Source organism: Pseudonaja textilis, chromosome 1 (genome assembly GCF_049901715.1).
Source record: "Pseudonaja textilis isolate UNSWEBS1 chromosome 1, rPseTex1.2, whole genome shotgun sequence".
Taxonomy (NCBI): Eukaryota; Metazoa; Chordata; class Lepidosauria; order Squamata; family Elapidae; genus Pseudonaja; species Pseudonaja textilis.
The window spans coordinates 310,039,627-310,058,598 of record NC_141990.1 but is presented as its reverse complement, the minus strand read 5'-3'; the positions used below and the strand labels follow the sequence as shown (position 1 = coordinate 310,058,598).

Sequence of the window (18,972 nt, the reverse complement as noted above, 5' to 3'; positions counted from 1 at the left end):
CCAATGGACCAACATTTGAGGAACCATTGTTTCCCCCATTTTATATTGTGCCAGTCCATGGACAGTCAGTCCCTGATTTATGACCCTAATTGAGCCTGGAGTTACCTTTGTAAATTGTGCTGTCATTAAGTAGCTCATCACATGAGCATGCTCGATTGTATGAACTTTTTTGCAGCAAATTTTTTCTTTATTTATTTTATTTATTTTGAGAAGCAATTATAAGATACCAGGTATATGTATAAACATAGTTATGGATACATGAAATGGATACCTAAAAGAAAAATAAAAAAGAAACAATAGGACAGGGACGGTAGGCACGTCAGTACACTTATGCACGCCCCTTACAGACCTCTTAGGAAAGGGGTGAGGTCAATAGTAGACAGTCTAAGGGTAAAGTTTTTGGGGTTTGGGGAAGAAACCAGAGTCAGGTAGAGTATTCCAGACATTGACCACTCTGTTGCTGAAGTCGTATTTCCTGCAATCAAGTTTGGTGCGGTTTACCTTGAGTGTGTATCTATTTTGTGCTCTTGTATTGTTACAGTTGAATGCAAAATGCTGCAGTTATAAAGTGATCCCTTTGGTTGTTAAGCAAATAATATGGGTGCTAAGCTAACCCACTGTTCACAAGTTGCTTAGCATCCAAAATGGAATTACATGACTGCAGGAAGAACCCAGCCATCAGAACTTTAAAACTGGTTGTTAAGTAACTTTTTGGGGGATTGGTTGTGAGGAGGCTGCCATAACTTCCAACACTTTGTAAGTGACTGGTTCCTAAGTTCCTAAACCTTTCTGCTCTTTCAGTGGCCAACCAGTTGTCTCTTTTCTTTAGCTTCCAGTACTAGAGGTAATAGAGGCAAGTAGTCCTGGACTTATAACCATTTGTTAAATGAAATTATAAGTTTTTGACAGTGGATCCTAAAATGTCCATTTATGATCTTCCCAGCCAGCTTCTGACAAGCAAAATCAGTGGGGGAACCTGGATTTGCTTAATGATCACATGATTCGCTTAACAGCTTAACTGATTCATTGAACCATGGTTAAAAAACACACTCCACATGGGACTGCACTTGAAGGGCATCCAGAAGCTCCAGTTGGTGTAAAATGCAGTGGCCCGCATGGTTTTGTGCATATCTCAGTGTACATATATATCACCTCTCCTGCGGAACTTGCGTTGGTTGCCGATTTGCTTCCAGGTGTAATTCAAGGTGCTGGTTGTCACCTTTAAAGTCCTTCATGGCTTGGGACCAGGTTATCTGAGGGACCGTTTCTTGCCAGTCACATCTACCTGACCCACCAGAGCGAGGAGGTAAGGAATGTTGTGGGTCCCATCCCTGAGGGAGATACACCTGGTGGGACCCAGAGAAGGGCCTTCTCCATGGTGGCTCCCTCTCTCTGGATATCAGAGCTTAGAACGGACCCCACTCTAACACTCTTTCCAGAAGGTGCTGAAGGCATGGTTCTGCCAGCAGACCTGGGGAACCCAGAGCGGGATGGAGCCCATTAAATGGCTTTTGTGAACTGCTATCGCTGGGGTGGGGGGGCGGGAGTGGGGCTGATCCAGTGGTGGGATTTGAATAACTTAACAACCGGTTCTCTGGCTGGGTTGGTGTGGCTGGTTGGTCATGTGACTGGGTGGGTGACATCACTCATCACACACAGCCCCGCTTCCTGGCCACTCAACTCAAAGTCAGAGGTAGGATTCAGCTAGTTGGGGCTAATCCCACCACTGGCTGGGCCGCCCCCACCCATTTTTGGGCCACTTTTAAGCTGCTTTTTGGGGGGCATTTTTGGCCCCCAAAACAGCCAAAAATACCAGACTGAAAAACAGCTGCAAAAATGGCCTGAAAAACAACCTGAAAAATGAGGGGCGGGGCAGCCAGTGGTGATATTTGCTGGTTTGCAAATCTTAACTACACAGAATCTTAACTACCTGTTTGGCCAAACCGGTATGAATCTGCAGCAGCCCACCTCTGGGGTGATATTGTTATATTGTACTATATTAATTTATTTGATTCTTTTTGATAGTTTTATTGCTTTAAATGTGGTTTTATATTCTGTAAGCCACCTTGAATCGCCATGGGCAAATAGGCGGCAATATAAATTCAATAAATAAAAAGGTTGTAAAATGGAGTTAAACCCACTTAACAATTGCCTTGCTAAACAACCTAAATTTTGGGCTACCTGTAACCATCACAACTATTAGCATTTTGTCCTTGGATTATCACTGTATGCAATATAATTATTGTAAGTAACAAAATATTAAACCTTATTCTGTTTTTTTTCCTCTAGGGAACTTCTGAATTATATATCTATAGTCATGGCAGTGTTGCTGTATGTATTTATTATATATGTCTCTGTACCATTGACTATTCGACTATTCCCTTCACTGTTACAAAAATTTGTCTACCTCAATTTTTGTAAGTATTCCTGTTGTTTTATCCACTTATCTCAATTGAAAATAGAAGTATCTATAAAGTTCTTCCTCTATGCCTGCAGTAATTCACAGATCTATTACTGATTAAGAACATTGGAAACCACTTCAAATATCTTTGTTTTTATCAACTTGACTAAGTTACTCTTTATTGAAAATATCAGATAATGCAGTTGTAACTCAAACACAGGGTGGATCTACATCTTACTCAATAAATCTATTCAAAATATTGTTGCAAAATAGTGTCTTAATAGTGTCCCTAAGGTTTCCAAATTACTAGGTTGTTAAAATGATGAATATACTTTTTACATAAACATTTTAATGAAGGATGATCACAATATTATGTTTCACTCTGTTCTCTTTTTCCTGTGTAATCAAATAAAGACAATTTTTTAAAATGCTGTTTTCTTCATTTGAATCAGTATTGATTCTGGCAGATATGTGGACAAGTGCATGGAGGTTTTTTAACAACTAAGAGGTGGGAGGGGAAGGCATTCAGCTGAAACCATGCCTAAACCAGGACTAGAACTTCCAGTTTTAAGACCAGTGCTTTTAACCATGATGCCAAGCAAGCTCTCCAAAGCCGTGCTGATAGTTAAAAGAAGCTTGTTTAAATCAAGATGGATAGTTAACAATTGCATAGCACTAGTTTCTAAACATACTCCACCAGTCAGGGGAAAAAATAAATGTGGAAGTAGGCTACAAATCATAAATAAAAGAAATGTTCTCCTTGATATTTTAATGCTCTTTAAAACAGAAAAGATGTAAAAGATACATTCAAAAAATGTATCTTACTAGCTTAATAATTACTGCATGGGGCAGGGATTTTAAGATGTTTCTCACTTGTTTCCAACTGATATTCTGATTTTCCAAAGCTGGCGCCTGCTTCAGATTATATCCATTTAAATAAACATACATTTAAAAGAAGAAATGGCCCAGCTCTGCTCTTATTGCAAAAACAGGTTGCTTTGAGACTGTGCCTTTCTTCCAGGTGTGAGCTCATGCATCTGACATATATGTTTGTTGGTCTTGTGTGAGATCTTGATCCCTTTAAATACATTTTAAAAAATGTATTTAGTGCTCATACTATTGAACAAAATCACAACAGTGCTTGGCTTATAAAAATGTTCCGGGTCCTTGATCCAAAACATCACCAGAATTGAGGTTGGATAGAATCTGTGGATCATTCTCTCTGAAGGATTTGTGGTTCTGTCCATCACAATATTATAAACTCCTAACATTCTGTGGGTGCAGGGAAAATAGACCAGTTAAAGCAATTTCAAATTTTTGACGTTTTCAGAGTCTTTGTCATGGCATAGGGAGTTGGAAATGGGAGGGGCGGTCAACTGATTTCACTAAAAGCAAACTTCATCATTATTTTCTTTTGCAGTGGCTTACCCTTTTGGAGTAGATTATAAGAACCCTGAGGTATTTCTAAAGAACACCAAAAACTTCTATCTTACCTCTGAACCAGGAGTCACTTTTGGCATTTGGTGAGTAAGGACTTGGCTCCATCAGCCTCTTTGGGATAGGTGATATGAGTTGCCATGTGCGAATAGGCGGCAATATAAATTTCCATAAATGAATGAATGAATGAATAAATAAATAAATAAATAATAAATAAATTACAGTATATATAGGTCCAACTTGGAGTTCCCTTGGTCATGCTCACTTGAGATCAGATATGTGGCCATGAGACCATTATTTCAAAGTAAGTTTAGGACAATGTGTGCCGGCCAACTTACCATAGGACAATTCAACGCAGTATAATTCAAGAGAGGGACAAGTGAATTGCAGCTCACCCCAGCCTTGTGGACTTCTAATATGAGAAGATTCAAACCTACAGTGAGGCAAGGCCCACTGCAATTTACTTAACCCTCTCTTGAGTTATGCCACATTGAGTTGTCCCTCAATGCGCTGGCCGGGTTGAGTTGGCTACCGTGAGTCGACCGGGGCAAGTTGGCTGCAGCGAGTTGTCCCATTCTACTTCAAAGTAGCAAGGTGAGGCATTCATGGAAGAATAAACAAAGACAAGATGGGGCTACAACTGTACAATTGATCCCTGTCCTTTTATCCATGCACAAAGCATCTTTGCATGATTGAAGTTGCCACATTGATCTTTTTGACAGCTCCTGTGATAACCTTAGTAGAGACGCTACTATCGGTGTTCTCCCATTTTTGCTTTCTTTCTTTTGTTGCATGTATGAATCTAATTCTTCAGTTAATTCAGTGACCTGGTTCATTAAGCAATTTGGACAAAGGTAGCTTACTACCTTTGGACAACCAGCTTGTAAAAGATAATCTCAGCTGCAGAAGGAGGGACGGCATGGGAAACATTTCAGAAGTGATCCTCTCTAGTTTTCTGGAGAGTAAAAGGAAACAAGGGGAGAAATATTTTCAGACTTGCAAGATTAATGTTAATGTAATCTTACAATAAATGTAAAGTTAATACTTCTGAGGTTGGCTTGTCTGGCCTACCTTGGAGGACTAAAAAGAGGCCTGTCTGATCTGTTGGCTTCCTGTCTTAGGTATGCTCTAGCAGAAAACAGATGGAAGGAAGCTGAAGGAAAAGACTTCAGCTGGTATGAAGAGGCCCTCACAGATGATAACCCCATCATCATCTATCTCCATGGCAATGGGGGTACCAGGTGAATTTCGTACTCTCAGCAGAAACATTAGTGCTGAGATTATCCTATGTGATCTATGTTGGGGTGGTAATCCAGGGAGGGAGAAAGTGGCTTCAAGTCTCTGCTGGGTTGAGAAGCAAGGACCTCACACCTTCTGAATTTTTTATCGCTAGTTGCCAGCTTTCTTAACTTGTAATATGGCAATCCCATAAAATGATGAATTAAGTTATATGACTTTCCTTTTTTGTAGTAATTTTATTAAACAATTCAATTAAAAAGATAAAAACTAATTCAATAAAACTAAAAGTGCAGAAAAGTAAAAAACATACAAAAAAACAGAAAAGGGGGAAAAAAACCAAGATTATAGTAAAAAAAATGGAAACATATGAAGAAATACTTCCTCTCTAATGACAAGTGTAAACAATTTTAATAACTTATCACTTTCTGTTAAAATGCAGTGAATTCTCTTTTTTTCTTATCTATAAATGATCCTTAGTCCTGGTTAACAAAAGACCATGAAGGGCTACAAGAGATAACCTATCTGTTTTAACTTTGATCAAATAAAACAACTTTATATTCTTTCCTTTTACTTTTGACAATCTTGTTTTTTATTCCATTCAAATAATATCCTAGAACATAATTTCTTTTGATTTTTTCTTTCTCCCTTGTCCCAAAAATTTTCAAAGCTTTAATATGTTTCTTTTATAGAGCTAATGTAAGAATGTTATCAAAGTCACTCTTTGGGTTTGTTATATGTATATTCATTATAATTATTACAGTATTAGCCAGTTTCATTTATATATTTTACAAAGATTCTTTTTCCATTTAATTCTTGTAATCTGTAATTTTTAAAGCTATTTTCAAATCACTATCATTCTTATCCAGTAAAAATTGTTCCTCTTCTATATCATCTTTTAAACAGAGTCCACCCATAACGATAGATACTCTTAAAATTAACTTTTGGCTTCCATTAAAAATATCCGACAATGTTAAATATTTTGCTCCATTCTGTATCAGTAAGTCAAATTTAAGCAATCCATTTTAATTGTAATCTTTGTAGTACATTCAATCTTATCCAACAGCATTTGTTGTTTTGAATGGGAATGATTCTTGTAATTAATTTCAAATCTTATTTCAAATCCATCTGGATCCTTAGTCCATTTCCAAAATTACCTTTTTGCAAAAAATGATTTTTTTAAAGTCCTTACACTTGTATTTGAAACTTCTTTCACTAAGGATCGAAGGAAAACTACCTGTCAATCTGTAGGCTCCTAATATCTGAAAAGCAATCAACAAGCAATTTCCAAAAGTGACTAGAAAGAAAGCAGGTGATCCTCTGTGTCCATAAACACTCCAACTATGGTTTAGGGCAGTGGTTCCCAAACTTTTTCAGTCCACTGCCCCCTTGGTGCTACAAACTCATCCTCGGTGCCCCCCACCCAGGGGTGGGATTCAAATTTCTGTGGGCATGGCCTAATTTGAGGGTGTGGCTTGCTGGTCACGTGACTGGGTAGGTGTGGCTTGCTGGCTGGGCATGGCTTGCTGGTCACATGACAGGGTAGGTGTGATTGGTGGTCATGTGACTGGGTGGGCGTGGCCAGGTGACTGGCAAACCAAATACAAGTGGTCCTCACTTAATGGCCGGTTGTTTAGCAAGTGTTCTAATTTATGACTGGCCTCCCCAGAGATACTTGACCCGTTTGGGAGTTTTGACAGCCATGCACACACATACATGTGACACACTCACTTCTAACCCTGCTGGAGCAGGTCATTGCACTAGAATTGGCAAAGCATCTCTGATTAGATTCTAGCAGTGAATAAAATCTAATCAGAGATGCTTTGCCTATTCTTGTTGATTTGTTTTATTTGTATCTCTTTATTTTATGTTGCTGAATTTCATTGACATGTGTGTCCCTTCTTGTGCACAACCCAGAAGCTTTTATGATTCTTTGCAGCAAAAATTACTGACCTCTGGCTTTGCTCTACTTTTCAAACATGCCGACACTGCCGCATTCTAGGTGCCGGCCCCACAGGTCCACCCCATTGAGCCCACTGCATTGGAGGGACCTGCCCAAGCAAGTCAAGTCAATGGGGTGAGCCTGAGAGAGGGAAAGAGAGAGAAAGAAGAGAAAGAAGAGAGAGAGAGAGAGAGAAGGGAGGAAGGAAGAAAAGAAAGAGAAAAGGGAAAGAAAGAAAAAGGGACAAAGAAAGATGGGGGATAGAAGGAAGGGACAGAAAGAAATAAAGAAGGAGGGAGGGAGGAGAAAGATAATGAGATACCTATTCTAGTCCAATCACCTGCTCCAGCAGGGTTAGAAGGGAGTGTGTGTGTGTGTGTGTGTGTGTGTGTTCTCCTTGTAATTTACCAGTACATTTTGGTTTTGCCTTCTTCAGAATTGGCACTGTAATATATTGGGGAAAAGTAATTTTTAGGGTGGAGGTCTGGTCCAATGGATCCTGTTTAAAGCCTCAACAAAGTGTGAGAGTTTCCTGATAGTCTTGACCATGTTTTGTCCAAAACCTTTAATAGAAGTCAAAGATGTTTCAATGTGCTGGCAAAGATGTTTCAATGTGGAAAAGGGCCTCAGTCTAAACTAGGCCTCATTTCAATCAGATGCATCAGGTCTCTCTCTCTCTCTCCCTCTCTCTCTCTCTCCCTCCCTCCCTCCCCGACTGGCTTTGCTCTACTTTCCCAATGTGCCTGAGGGGCTGGTGCTTCGAACATGGATGGATGGATGGGTGGATAGAGAGAGAGAGAGAGAGACAGACAGACAGAGAGAGACAGGTAGGTCGGTAGATTGGTAGATAGATAGGTAGATAGGCAGGCAGACCTCTTGGATGAATGTATGGATAGGTAGGTAGGTCAGTAGATTGGTAGATAAGTAGGTAGGTAGGTAGATCTATATTGGTAGATAGATAGGTAGGTAGACAGACAGACAGAAACACAGGTAGGCAGGCAGACAGGCAGGTAGGTAAGCAGGAAGGCAGGCAGGCAGACGTTTTGGATGGATGGATGGATGGATGGATGGATGGATGGATAGATAGATAGATAGATAGATAGATAGATAGATAGATAGATCTATATTGGTAGATAGGTAGGTAGGTAGGTAGGTAGACAGAAAGGCAGGCAGACAGACAGGCAGACCTTTAGGATGGATGGATGGATGGATGGATGGACGGACGGACTGACAGAAAGAAAGAATTCGACAGCGGTGGCACTTTGAGAAAGTAGAGCAAAGCCAGATTGGGAATTGAAGTCCACACAAGTTGCCAAGGTTGAGAAACACGGGCTGAATATATCAACCCAGCCATTCTGGTTCAGAGTTTAGCATGCTGTTTGATTCCGGCTTAGGCAATGAATAAATCATGGCTAAGATCTTCCTGCTCCTTAATGCAGCTGCCCCTCTGCCCCCCCTCCAGCCCCCTTTGGCATCCAATTTTGCAATGCCAACCTCCCCAGGGCAGCGATGCAGCTGACCTCACCCTCTTTGCTTCAACCCAAGGTCCACTTCCATAGGACCAAGCAAGGGGAGGTACTCTGCACACGCTCAGAGACTCCCAACTTCATTGAAGCGTTCCACCCATCTTTATGCTCCGCCTGGGAGGAGGAAAGCGTGCGGAAGCAGCCCAGACCAGCGGAGCAGAGGGAACAATCGTTTGGAAACTAAGCAAGCAAGCACAGGGCTTGGTTGGAAGAACCGGGCTGCAGAGGGAGGCTAGGTTCTAGGTCCGGGATGGCCATGTAGAGCCGAACCGAACTGAGCCACGCGCCTTGGAGAGCCGCAGCTGCCCCCACCCACATCCTGTGCGCAAGCCCAGCTGGCTGGAGAGATGGAGGCCGGGTGGGCACTGTATACTCCCTTGTTCTCCGGGGAAGTGGGCCCTAACGCTGGACCACCCACCCCTTTCACTGCGCGCCTTGGGAGGGTTTTGCTTTCGGGCCTTCTGGCACGCCTCTGCCACTTCCACTGGAGAGGGCAGTCTGCAGGCTAAGGCGCCCTCTTTCCACCACCTCCCACCTCCCCCGCACCCAGGCTTGGCAAGGCTCACCGTGCACGGGTTCCACATTTGAGGTGCCAGCTATGGAGCGATGAAACAGTCAATGGGCTGCAGCGCCGGCAGTCAGGGAGTCTGCGGGGCCGGCACCTCGAATGCCCCCCTGCCACATCTTAGCACCTCCCTGCTGGCCCCCTTGCCTCTTACCACCCCCCTAAGGCATCCCACCCACCCCCAGGGGGCGGTACCGCCCACTTTGGAAACCACTGGTTTAGGGAAAGATTGCATTCCCTTATCTTCTAGAGTACTAAATTCCCTGAAGACTGCTATCTTCTAGTCTCCTTGTGAGGAGCAATTCTCTGGAACATTTGTGTGTGATCCCAAGTATCATTTTACTGAAACAGATGAAGTAACAAGAATTTCAGCCTCTGTGAAATTCGGGAGTCTAAAGACAGGAAGACTGGGAAAGGCACATGGCTGGAACAATGTAGGACAAGATTAAGGGCTGGTTCTGGCGAACAGAACAGATAAGAAGTTCCAATTCTGTGTCATCCTCAGAATCTCCCTGCTTCCAAATAATGTTCACTGAATTTTCTCTCTGCATTTTCCCTAGGATTAAGCAAGAAAAGCTTTGGAGGAGTTGAGCAGTGACTTCAGAGGCAAACCTCTTGTGAAATCTGAGGTCTTGTACAAGGCTAATAATGTATTTAGTTCCTTTTGCATTTAAAATGATAACCCTGGGAATAGTGACAGCCAGGATTTGGCATTCATAGTCATTACGAAAAATGCTGGAATTATGCTCATCAGGGCTTTTATTGTCTGGAGGAGGACTGAGCAAATCCTCTCTCTCTCTCTCCAAGCACTGTTCCAGCTTCTTTTTCAAAAATGCAGGCACAACCTAGCTACAGCCTGGGAAATGCATCTGGTTTCTCATCCAGCAAGATGTATGAATACCCAGAGGCCCCTTTCTGCGTAAACAGGAGTCATGATTGACATGTTAAAAGAAAAGGAAGAGGAAAGAGATGGTTTTCATCCTTTATCTTGCAGAGGTTTTCATTATCTCTTTGTTGGCAAACAAAACCTTGTTTGTCTTAGCAGAGGTTCTCATAACACCTGCTCATATTTGCAAATAGTGAGTCAGTTGCATTTATTTTGCAGATTTAGTTCTCTCTCTCTCTCTCTTTTTGTAAAAGTCTGCAATTTTTATTAGTCTTTTTAGTGGCTTCTTTCAGTTGTTTAATTACTGTGTTTTATTTATGATATAATACTACTTAAATGCATGTTTAGCGACAAGAATATCAGTTCAAATTTTCCAACTGGAAATAGAAATTAGAGAAACTTCATAGCTCACATCCAAGAGAAGACAAAGGAGAATTTAAAGGGGAGTTGTATAAGATTCTCTAAGGCAAACTTAGAATTGAGTTCCCATTATTTTATTCTCCTTCACAGGTTTTGTTCTTTTGAAACAGCTGAGAGATGCTTGTTCATATATGCATTCTTCCTTTCCCTTATAACTAAACAACATTAAAATCTATGTAAAAAATATTTAAAAACCATTGTATACATGTGGGGAGAAATAGATTGATGACATTACAGATCCCAGTCAATTAGTACCATCTATTAGTTGTCTTTTCACCAATTCAGGCTGACTCCACTGTCAGTTTAAAGAATTTCTTTTATTGGGCAATATAATATTTCATAAAATAAATATAATAAAACAATGCCTTGAGTCAGATATTCCCAATGTAGTCAGGAATCAATGATGCTGCAGGTTAGGCCTCATACAATTATCTCCATAAACGGCCTGCCCACATGTACTACAAATACAATTTCTTAAATCTTATAAATGCTGCCTGGTTTTGTTCATATTTGAAATCTTGAAAAAAAGTTTAGTGTTGGTTCCCTAAACTGTACAAGACTGAATAGGGGAACACAAAATTGTTCAATGATCCCACAGAATTTCATCATTCTACTTTCTGAATGGAGAGTCACAAATGCTGTGTCAGTGATATACACAGATACCAAGATCATTTGTGGTGGTCCTCAGAAAAGTTTTTGATGATGATGAGGTTTGTCTGTTCATATGTTTACATACCTAGTTGAAGAGAGAGGTGATGCATATATAAATTGGTTTAATAAATAAGTAAATAAATCATTAACAAGCTTGATACTTATTTGTTCTTTTTTTCAACACAAAGAAGGAAGTCAGTTTCTGTGGTGGGCATGTCCAACCAATGGGCTGCATGTGGCCCTGTATAGTTAGTAATGTGGCCCCACAAGACCATAAACTTTTAATGGTATGTTTAGTGATATTTAGTGACATTAATTACATTATATATTTTATATGTAGCCCAAGACAATTCATCTTAACTCAATGCAGCCTAGGCAAGCCAAAAGGTTGGACATGCCTATTCTACAGAGTCTAATTATACCTTTTTATGTTGACATATATATTACTGAGTAAAAACTAACTGTACCTTAGTTGCCTACAAGTTCTTGACTTGCTGTTGGAGCTTGGTTTTCTTCTTTCAGTTTTATTTTTTTAATCAGCCAAGGGAACATCATCAGTGCAAGGTTTTCTAACTCACTTACATTAAAATACCAGTTGTTATGGAAAAAATGATTCATTTCTTTCCTTTTCCCCCTCAAGAACCATTCATGAAATAAGAATTTTAAAATAAAGCCAACAAATATTCTGAGGACATCAATACACCTTGCCCAATCTGATGCCCTCCAGTTATATTACACCTTAATTCCTGTATTTGTTAGGCTGCGTGGCTGCACTGGAAGCCAAGACAGCTGGAGGGCACCCAGTTGGTGGAAGGCTATCAAAGAACATCTAAAGAGCTTGGCTGCTGAATCAGACCAAATACTCACCTAGACCAGGATTCTGATGATCATAAAAGTTAAGTAGATGCTTCTAGAAGCAGTGAAGTAGGCAGCTACAGCATCCTTGTTCCTTAAGTATTTTGCAGTAGTTAATTTCTAAATTCTCTTCCAGGGCAACAAGTCACCGAATTAGATTCATAAAGGTATGTATTAAATAATCTGTGTCTAGTTAAGTTGGTCTGGACTACAGTGCCTTTGTTTTCACAGATCCATACCTATTTATTCTGAGATTGGCTAGCTTTATTTATTTATTTTATTTATTTGATTTGTCAATTGCTTGCAAGATAATAGGTATAAGTATACACGTAGTTATGAATACTATGAAATGGATACATATAAGAAAAATAAAAAGAAACAATAGGACAGGGACGGTAGGCACGTTGGTGCGCTTATGCACGCCCCCTACAGACCTCTTAGGAAAGGGAGGAAGTCAATAGTAGACAGTCTAAGGTTAAAGTTTTTGGGTTTGGGGGAAGAAACCATAGAGTCAGGTAGAGTATTCCAGAGATTGACCACTCTGTTCCTGAAGTTGCATTTCCTGCAATCAAGTTTGGTGTGGTTTACCTTGAGTTTGTATCTGTTGTATGCTCTTGTATTGTTATGGTTGAAGCTGAAGTATTCATTGACAGGTAGGACATTGCAATGTATGATTTTATATACCATACTTAGATCGGACCGAAGGCGGCTTACTCGTGAATGTGTCAGCCTTAAGGGCAGAATTAATAATTTTCTTGATATCCTAATGCTTCCATTTTAGCTACCTGTTCTGTGCATTCCTTTTCACTGTCTGGGACTGAGGGTCTTATTCTTAGCAGTTACATAACAAATTATGTACTTTGAACTTCCTACTGCTAAATCTGCAAATACAGATACTTTCATTGTTATTTTTAAACTGCATGACAATAATTTGTAGTCTCTATAAATGACTAGCAAGGCAAGTTGCTGTGTATAAATAATCAGCAAATTCCATTCCCTCATATATTGATAATGTTACACAACTTGGTAACATCTGCAGGAAATCGACATCAGCAGAAAACACCAAGAACCCAACAGTTGGCTGGATTATCCAGATATGATATGGATACTTATGCAAATCCTTTTAGAAGTGGTTTATAGATTGTAGTTTACAAGGGACTCAACCTTATATTGCCCTAAACCCCAGCACAAATATGTCCTGGTAATTATTTTTATATGGCGTATCCTCAATGCCTTCATCCCATCCTCAGCCCACCACTTCAAAGGTTGAGGACCGCTGGTTTATACAGTACCCACATATTATGAACCACAGCTTTCTTCTAAATAGGTGGGTGGACAATATTCTAATTCCAACCCTACCCTACCCTACCCAGCCCAACCCAACTGCATTATGCATAAATGATAGTGTGAATGGCCTTGAGGAACAGGAGGAAGAGCTGCTGCCAAGGCAGTGGTCGGATAAAAGGAGCACATGTGGGTTGGAATGTAACTGAACAAATGTCTCTGAGAAGACTCTCCCTAGGTGTTGTAAAGATAAAAGGAGGGAGGAGGGAAGCACATTCAGACTTCAAGTTTCTGTTGTTCCAGGTAATACCTGATTTGCAACAGTTCATTTAGTGACCAGACAAAGTTACAAAAAGTGAACTTATGACAGTTTTTCACACTTAACGACCATTGCAGTATCCCAATGGTCACTTGATCAAAATCCGGATGCTTGGCAACGGTTTCTATTTATGACGGTTGCAGTGTCCCGGGGTCACATTTGTGACCTTCTGACAAACAAAGTAACAGAAATGTTGGGCTCAATTGTAGTCATGCGTTCAGGATTACTTGTCTAGCTTTATCAAAAAAAATAAAAAAGTAGTGCTGATCTACATGACACTGGCTTCCTAGTCTGATCTCCTGGAAGGGTTGATATTATGTCTTAGTGGTAGGGTTTTGTGAATAGCTCACTTTGTTTTGGGATATGACTTTCTTCGTTTTAGAAAGTTGTTTGTGTTTGAATGCAGACAATGAGTGGTGGCGGCTTCCATGTTTTTGCTGTGGACTACAGAGGTAAGGTTCAAGGCAAAGTTGATTTCTAGGTGTTGATTTCTAGGAGTATATTCCCCTCTAATTTGCCTCATGATTTCTCCAAGGCTACGCAGACTCCACGGGTAATCCTAGTGAAGAAGGCTTTACAACAGATATTCTCTGCCTTTACAACTGGGTGAAAGCAAGGAGTGGAAACAGCACAATCATCCTCTGGGGACATTCCCTGGGCACTGGGTAGGTTTGTTATTTCTCCAGTGCAAGAGAAAATGTTTCTTTCCATCCGATAGCTCACTATGAATTGGACATTGGTGCATGTGTGCATGCGTATGAGTGCACATTTTTTAAAAATTCTTAATTCCACCCCCTCCCAAACCAAGCCACTATAGCATTATCAAAGGAAGTCTTAAAAGGAATATATAAGCTATGGATCAGCAGTGCAAATCCTGATGAATTTCAACTTCAGTAGTATTTTAAAAGAAAATCTTTTTGAACTCTAAAACACTAAAATAGCTAAAATGTACTAAGCACTGATTTCAGAAGCTTTCAGTGGATTTGAGAAGGGGGCTCTGTGGCAGTCATGAAATAAGTTCATGCTTGTTTAGCCCAGTGGTTCTCAACCTCTTCTTCACCATGGAGCCCTTTTGTGGCCACAGATCACCAATAAATGGTTAAATATAACATTTCTCTGTGATGACATTGTGGTCCTCCCAGGGTTCTGCAGACCACAGGTTGAGAACTACTGGTTTAGAAGGTTTGATCAAGGCAGTAGCTCTTCCCTAATTTATGCCAAAACAAACAACATGGATGGGACTTGCTTCAGAATAGATAATGTTAAGACTTTTTCAATCCTCACTCATTCTTCTTTCCTTGCAGAATTGCTACCAATACTGCCAGAAGGCTGAAAGAACAAGGTAACTATTATATGAATGGACAAGATAACATTTCTCACTGAATTGTTGTGGAAGATTCTGTCTCTTTTTGCATTGTCCATATGATCTAGAATACGAGTGTCAAACTCCCAGAGTCACACTGCCATCACGTGATGTATTATGATGTTTTCCCCCTTCATGGAGCTGGGGTGGACGTGGCCTGTGTGTGACTATCCAGTTTGACACCCCTGACTTAGAACTTGACAACTTTCAAATACTGTATATGGACTTCAACTCCCTTCAAGTTCTGGGAGTTGATGTCCACAAGTGTTTGAAAACCACTGGTTTACACAAATAGCATATTGGAAATGTGCTAAAGCTGGTTAAAAAAAATAGATGTGGAGGGTAAATAGTGTAAAATATCTGGAACACTGGTCCTGACAGGCATGCAGTAGCTGGCAGGAGAATTCTGGGAATTAAAGTCCAAACATCTTAAAGTTGACAAGTACCAAAGGTGCTTTTTCAAAAGGCAGCTGAACTTTCTGGTTTTTGTTTGGAAGATGTTCCACTTCTCATGCAAGAAGTTTCTTCAGCTCTGTTATGATTGAGTTACCAGAATACTGTTAAGAATCTGTAAAATATAATATTCCTTCCTTCTTTAATGTTCACTTTCCAGGTCCTTATAGCTTCTTCTCCAATCTCTATCAGCTTAATGAAAATGGCACAATTATATAGGTTATGTACATAATTGTAGGTAATGTATACCTCTCCTCCAGGTGTATAACGGCAGATCCCAAGTGCTTAATCAAATATCAAACATTTTTTCTCTGCAAAATTGGCTTGGGGGTGAGTTTATTGCAAGGGGAAGTAAACTTATTTGTTTGCATCCTACCTTTCTTATTTTTACAAATAACCAAGGCCACAAACATATCCAACACGTCTTCTGCCCTCTGTTTTCCCGGAGGGAAAACAATAACTCTGTGAAGTGAATAGGTCTGAGAAAAAAATTAACAGACCCAAGATCACCAGCTGGCTTTGATGGTTAAGGCAATTCATGATCTGCCGGTTTCTAACCTCCTGACTTAATCACTAGATCAAACTGGCCTTATAAACCCTGACACTTTTTACTATATCCCAAGGACATTTTTGGCCAACATAAAGCACAAGGGGGGGGAGCTACAATATATGTTTAACACTGTTAACAAGTATAATCCAAATATCCACAAACAACAAAAAAGTAAAATCTGAAAATGTAATGCATGATTATGCATGTTACCCATTCATGCAAACTGCCTTCCCCAACATCATTACTTGTTGCACATACACCAAAATACTGCCCAGTTGTGTGTGTGTCTGTGTCTGTCTGTCTGTCTGTGCTCTCGGTTGCCTTAGTGGCCCATGCACCTTTTTGTTATCTACATTACAGTTTGGATCTTTCGCTTGAGCACTTTGCAAGTGCTTTGAGGGCAAGGTTTTTATTGTGCGACATGACTGCCATCTTGACTTTTTTGACACCCCTGGCAGTTATCTCTGCCTATGAAGAATGGGACAAGCAGTTCTTACCTGTTTCACTTACTTCTGCTGTTTGAGCATGTTAACACTTTTGCGATGCATTTTTCTCACTGGCTCTATCATTGTTGAATGGGAAAAAAAATGGGAAAAGGCGCCGGGCATGTTTTCCATTGCCAAATTGTGTGCAAATTGCCCCAGTGTTTCAAGCAAAAGTGTGCAATCCATTGCTTTTGGGCTCCTTTGGCTGTGGTTTCAGAGCTCTTGTAAAATCTGCCATCAGATTGTAGTTTTCAAGATGCTCAAATGGGAAAATCATGACATTCCCGGAGTGTAATTGTAATAATTGCATTGAATTAATTTCATACAAACATATTTAGTTTTGTTTAGCTCCACCTACTCTACCGCCTATTTTGGAAGCCTATCCTTCAAGATCTTCCAGTTTAGAAAAGCTGAGAGCAGCAAGAGTTAAAGAGATGGGAGGAATGTCAGTAGCAGTCTTAATTTTTCAAGAAAAATGTGGATAAGTGGAGAATAGTTTACGATAAAACTCAGCTCCTGATGAGAGTGTTTTGGATGGCTAATTCAGCCTTCTCCCTTAATCCAGCTTCTTTTGGATGGTTAATTGGGCCTTCTCCCTTAATCCTGTTTCTTTAAACTGATGTTGACATTGTGGATTTATATATTCAGCCTTGAGACTTTGATATACTTTGTCTCTGCTAGACCAGTGTATCTTGTTTCTCTGGTTTTTAGTTTAGTTTACTTTATGTTATCGCACCTTGTACAATGAAATTAAATACCATCTTCAGTGTACTTTATGACTATGAAAATAAACACACTCATCCTTCACATTCTATACATTGAATTGAAAACCCCTGATATTGCATTAATATTGCACTATACAGTAGAATTCAGTAGAGTTACTGCCCTTGGATAGAAGCTGTTTTTCAGCCTATTTGTCCTTGTTTTTACTATCCTGTACAGGATGGCAATAGTTTAAAAAAAGGGTGCCCAGGATGAGATGGATCTTTGAGAATGTTTTGAACTTTCTTAAGACAGCAGGAGCTATAAAGCTATAAAGTAGAGCATTGCACTACTATTACTATTAATCTTCTCATCACTCCTTATCACCCATCCGCTCCCACTTGTGACTGTATGACTGTAACGTTGCTTGTATCCTTATGATTTATATGGACTGTTCCCTAGTATGATTTGATTGCTTATTGTACCCTATGACTATCATTAAGTGTTGTACCTTATGATTCTTGATGAATGTATCTTTTCTTTTATGTAGTGAGAGCATTTGCACCAAGACAAATTCCTTGTGTGTCCAATCACGCTTGGCCAATAAAGAATTCCATTCTATTCTGTTCTGTTCTGTTCTGTTCCGTTCCATTCTGTTCCACTCCACTCCACTTGTCATACCCCTGGTGGAGTCTGACTCTGAGGAAGAGGAGGAACAGCCAACAGGGAGTGGGAGTGTGGCTCCAGAGGTGGTGGAGGAGGCTGGGGAAGGGCAGAGGCCGGCTGAGCAATCAGAGGAGGATCCAGGCCCATCCCCTATCCATCCTAGGTCACACAGGGAGGAGAGGATCAGGGAAAAGTGAGGTCTACTCAAGAGGAGATTACCATGATCCTCCTTGTGGCTTGCAGGTGGGAGCTATGTATATAAGTTTTCAACTGCCCAGTGAGAATTGCTGAAGTTAATTAGTGTTCACCTTGAAAGAGGCTTATCTTTGCTGGCGTTCTTCCCATGGACTTTTCTCAGTTATTTTCCTGGAGTTTATGATTAGTTATCTTGGCTTGCTTCGGAACTCTCATCAATGCGGTTTGTTTTGGATTTCTGTTTGCCTCATTATTTACTTTTGTGACTTAAAACTGTGCCTAATAAAACAGTGAAGTTAAGTTGAAGGCTTTACCGGACTTTAATATATGTTTTGGGTTTTGGGTTATTTTGAGAGACTACAGGTCATCACTCCACTCCACTCCACTCCACTCCATTCCATTCCATTCCATTCCATTCCATTCTTTTCTATTCTATAGCTCTTCCAAAGAGTGGAGAGGGCAATCAATGATCTTCTGGGCAATGACATTAACTGGAGTACTGTCCTATCTGCCACTGTGCAATTGGCAATCCATACACGGGTTTTCAGGAGGAGGGCTTTAATCTCAGAAAACAACCTGCTCCTCTTTTGTTCCTTTCCATTGATTTTTGTTTTTCTAATAAAATTCCCTTCTTTTTTTTTTCCTCTAGAAGGTATCATAGTAGATGCAATCATCCTGGAGGCTGCTTATACCACCATCCGGGATGCAGCTGCCACCATCCCAATGTCAAAAGTAAGTCTTGGCACTCTTATTTTTAGTTCCACATATACTTTTGGCACTTTTTATGTGGCAGCCTGCCAAGCTGTTGCAAAAATATGTGCCTGGCTCATATGAATTTTGAGAATACCTGCAGTTGGGTCCATCTAGGGGACAACCTGGACTTATGGGTTCCTGCAGAAGAGAAAATAGATATCAGAACAAAACTGGAAGAAGGAAAAGGAATTGGGTCATTCCTGATGTTGCTGAACAAAAACTCTGACCTGCCGTAGACTCGTATAGCAATGAAGGATGCTGGGAATTGTAGTTCAGCTACAAT

At 40.4% G+C, this 18,972-nt stretch overlaps 1 protein-coding gene across 2 annotated transcripts in view; it reads left to right on the top strand.

Moving 5' to 3' along the window:
* Positions 1-18,972, top strand: part of ABHD12B (abhydrolase domain containing 12B) — a 32,980-nt gene that overhangs the window by 6,707 nt on the left and 7,301 nt on the right. Inside the window, exons 2-9 of one of the 2 annotated variants that reach the window (XM_026698755.2) lie at positions 2,290-2,417; positions 3,822-3,924; positions 4,960-5,079; positions 12,056-12,086; positions 13,929-13,974; positions 14,058-14,187; positions 14,827-14,864; positions 18,586-18,668. In XM_026698755.2, coding sequence (XP_026554540.1) covers positions 2,290-2,417; positions 3,822-3,924; positions 4,960-5,079; positions 12,056-12,086; positions 13,929-13,974; positions 14,058-14,187; positions 14,827-14,864; positions 18,586-18,668 — 679 coding nt within the window. The remainder of the gene's footprint in view (positions 1-2,289; positions 2,418-3,821; positions 3,925-4,959; positions 5,080-12,055; positions 12,087-13,928; positions 13,975-14,057; positions 14,188-14,826; positions 14,865-18,585; positions 18,669-18,972) is intronic. The other variant, XM_087922462.1, reaches the window with a different exon arrangement.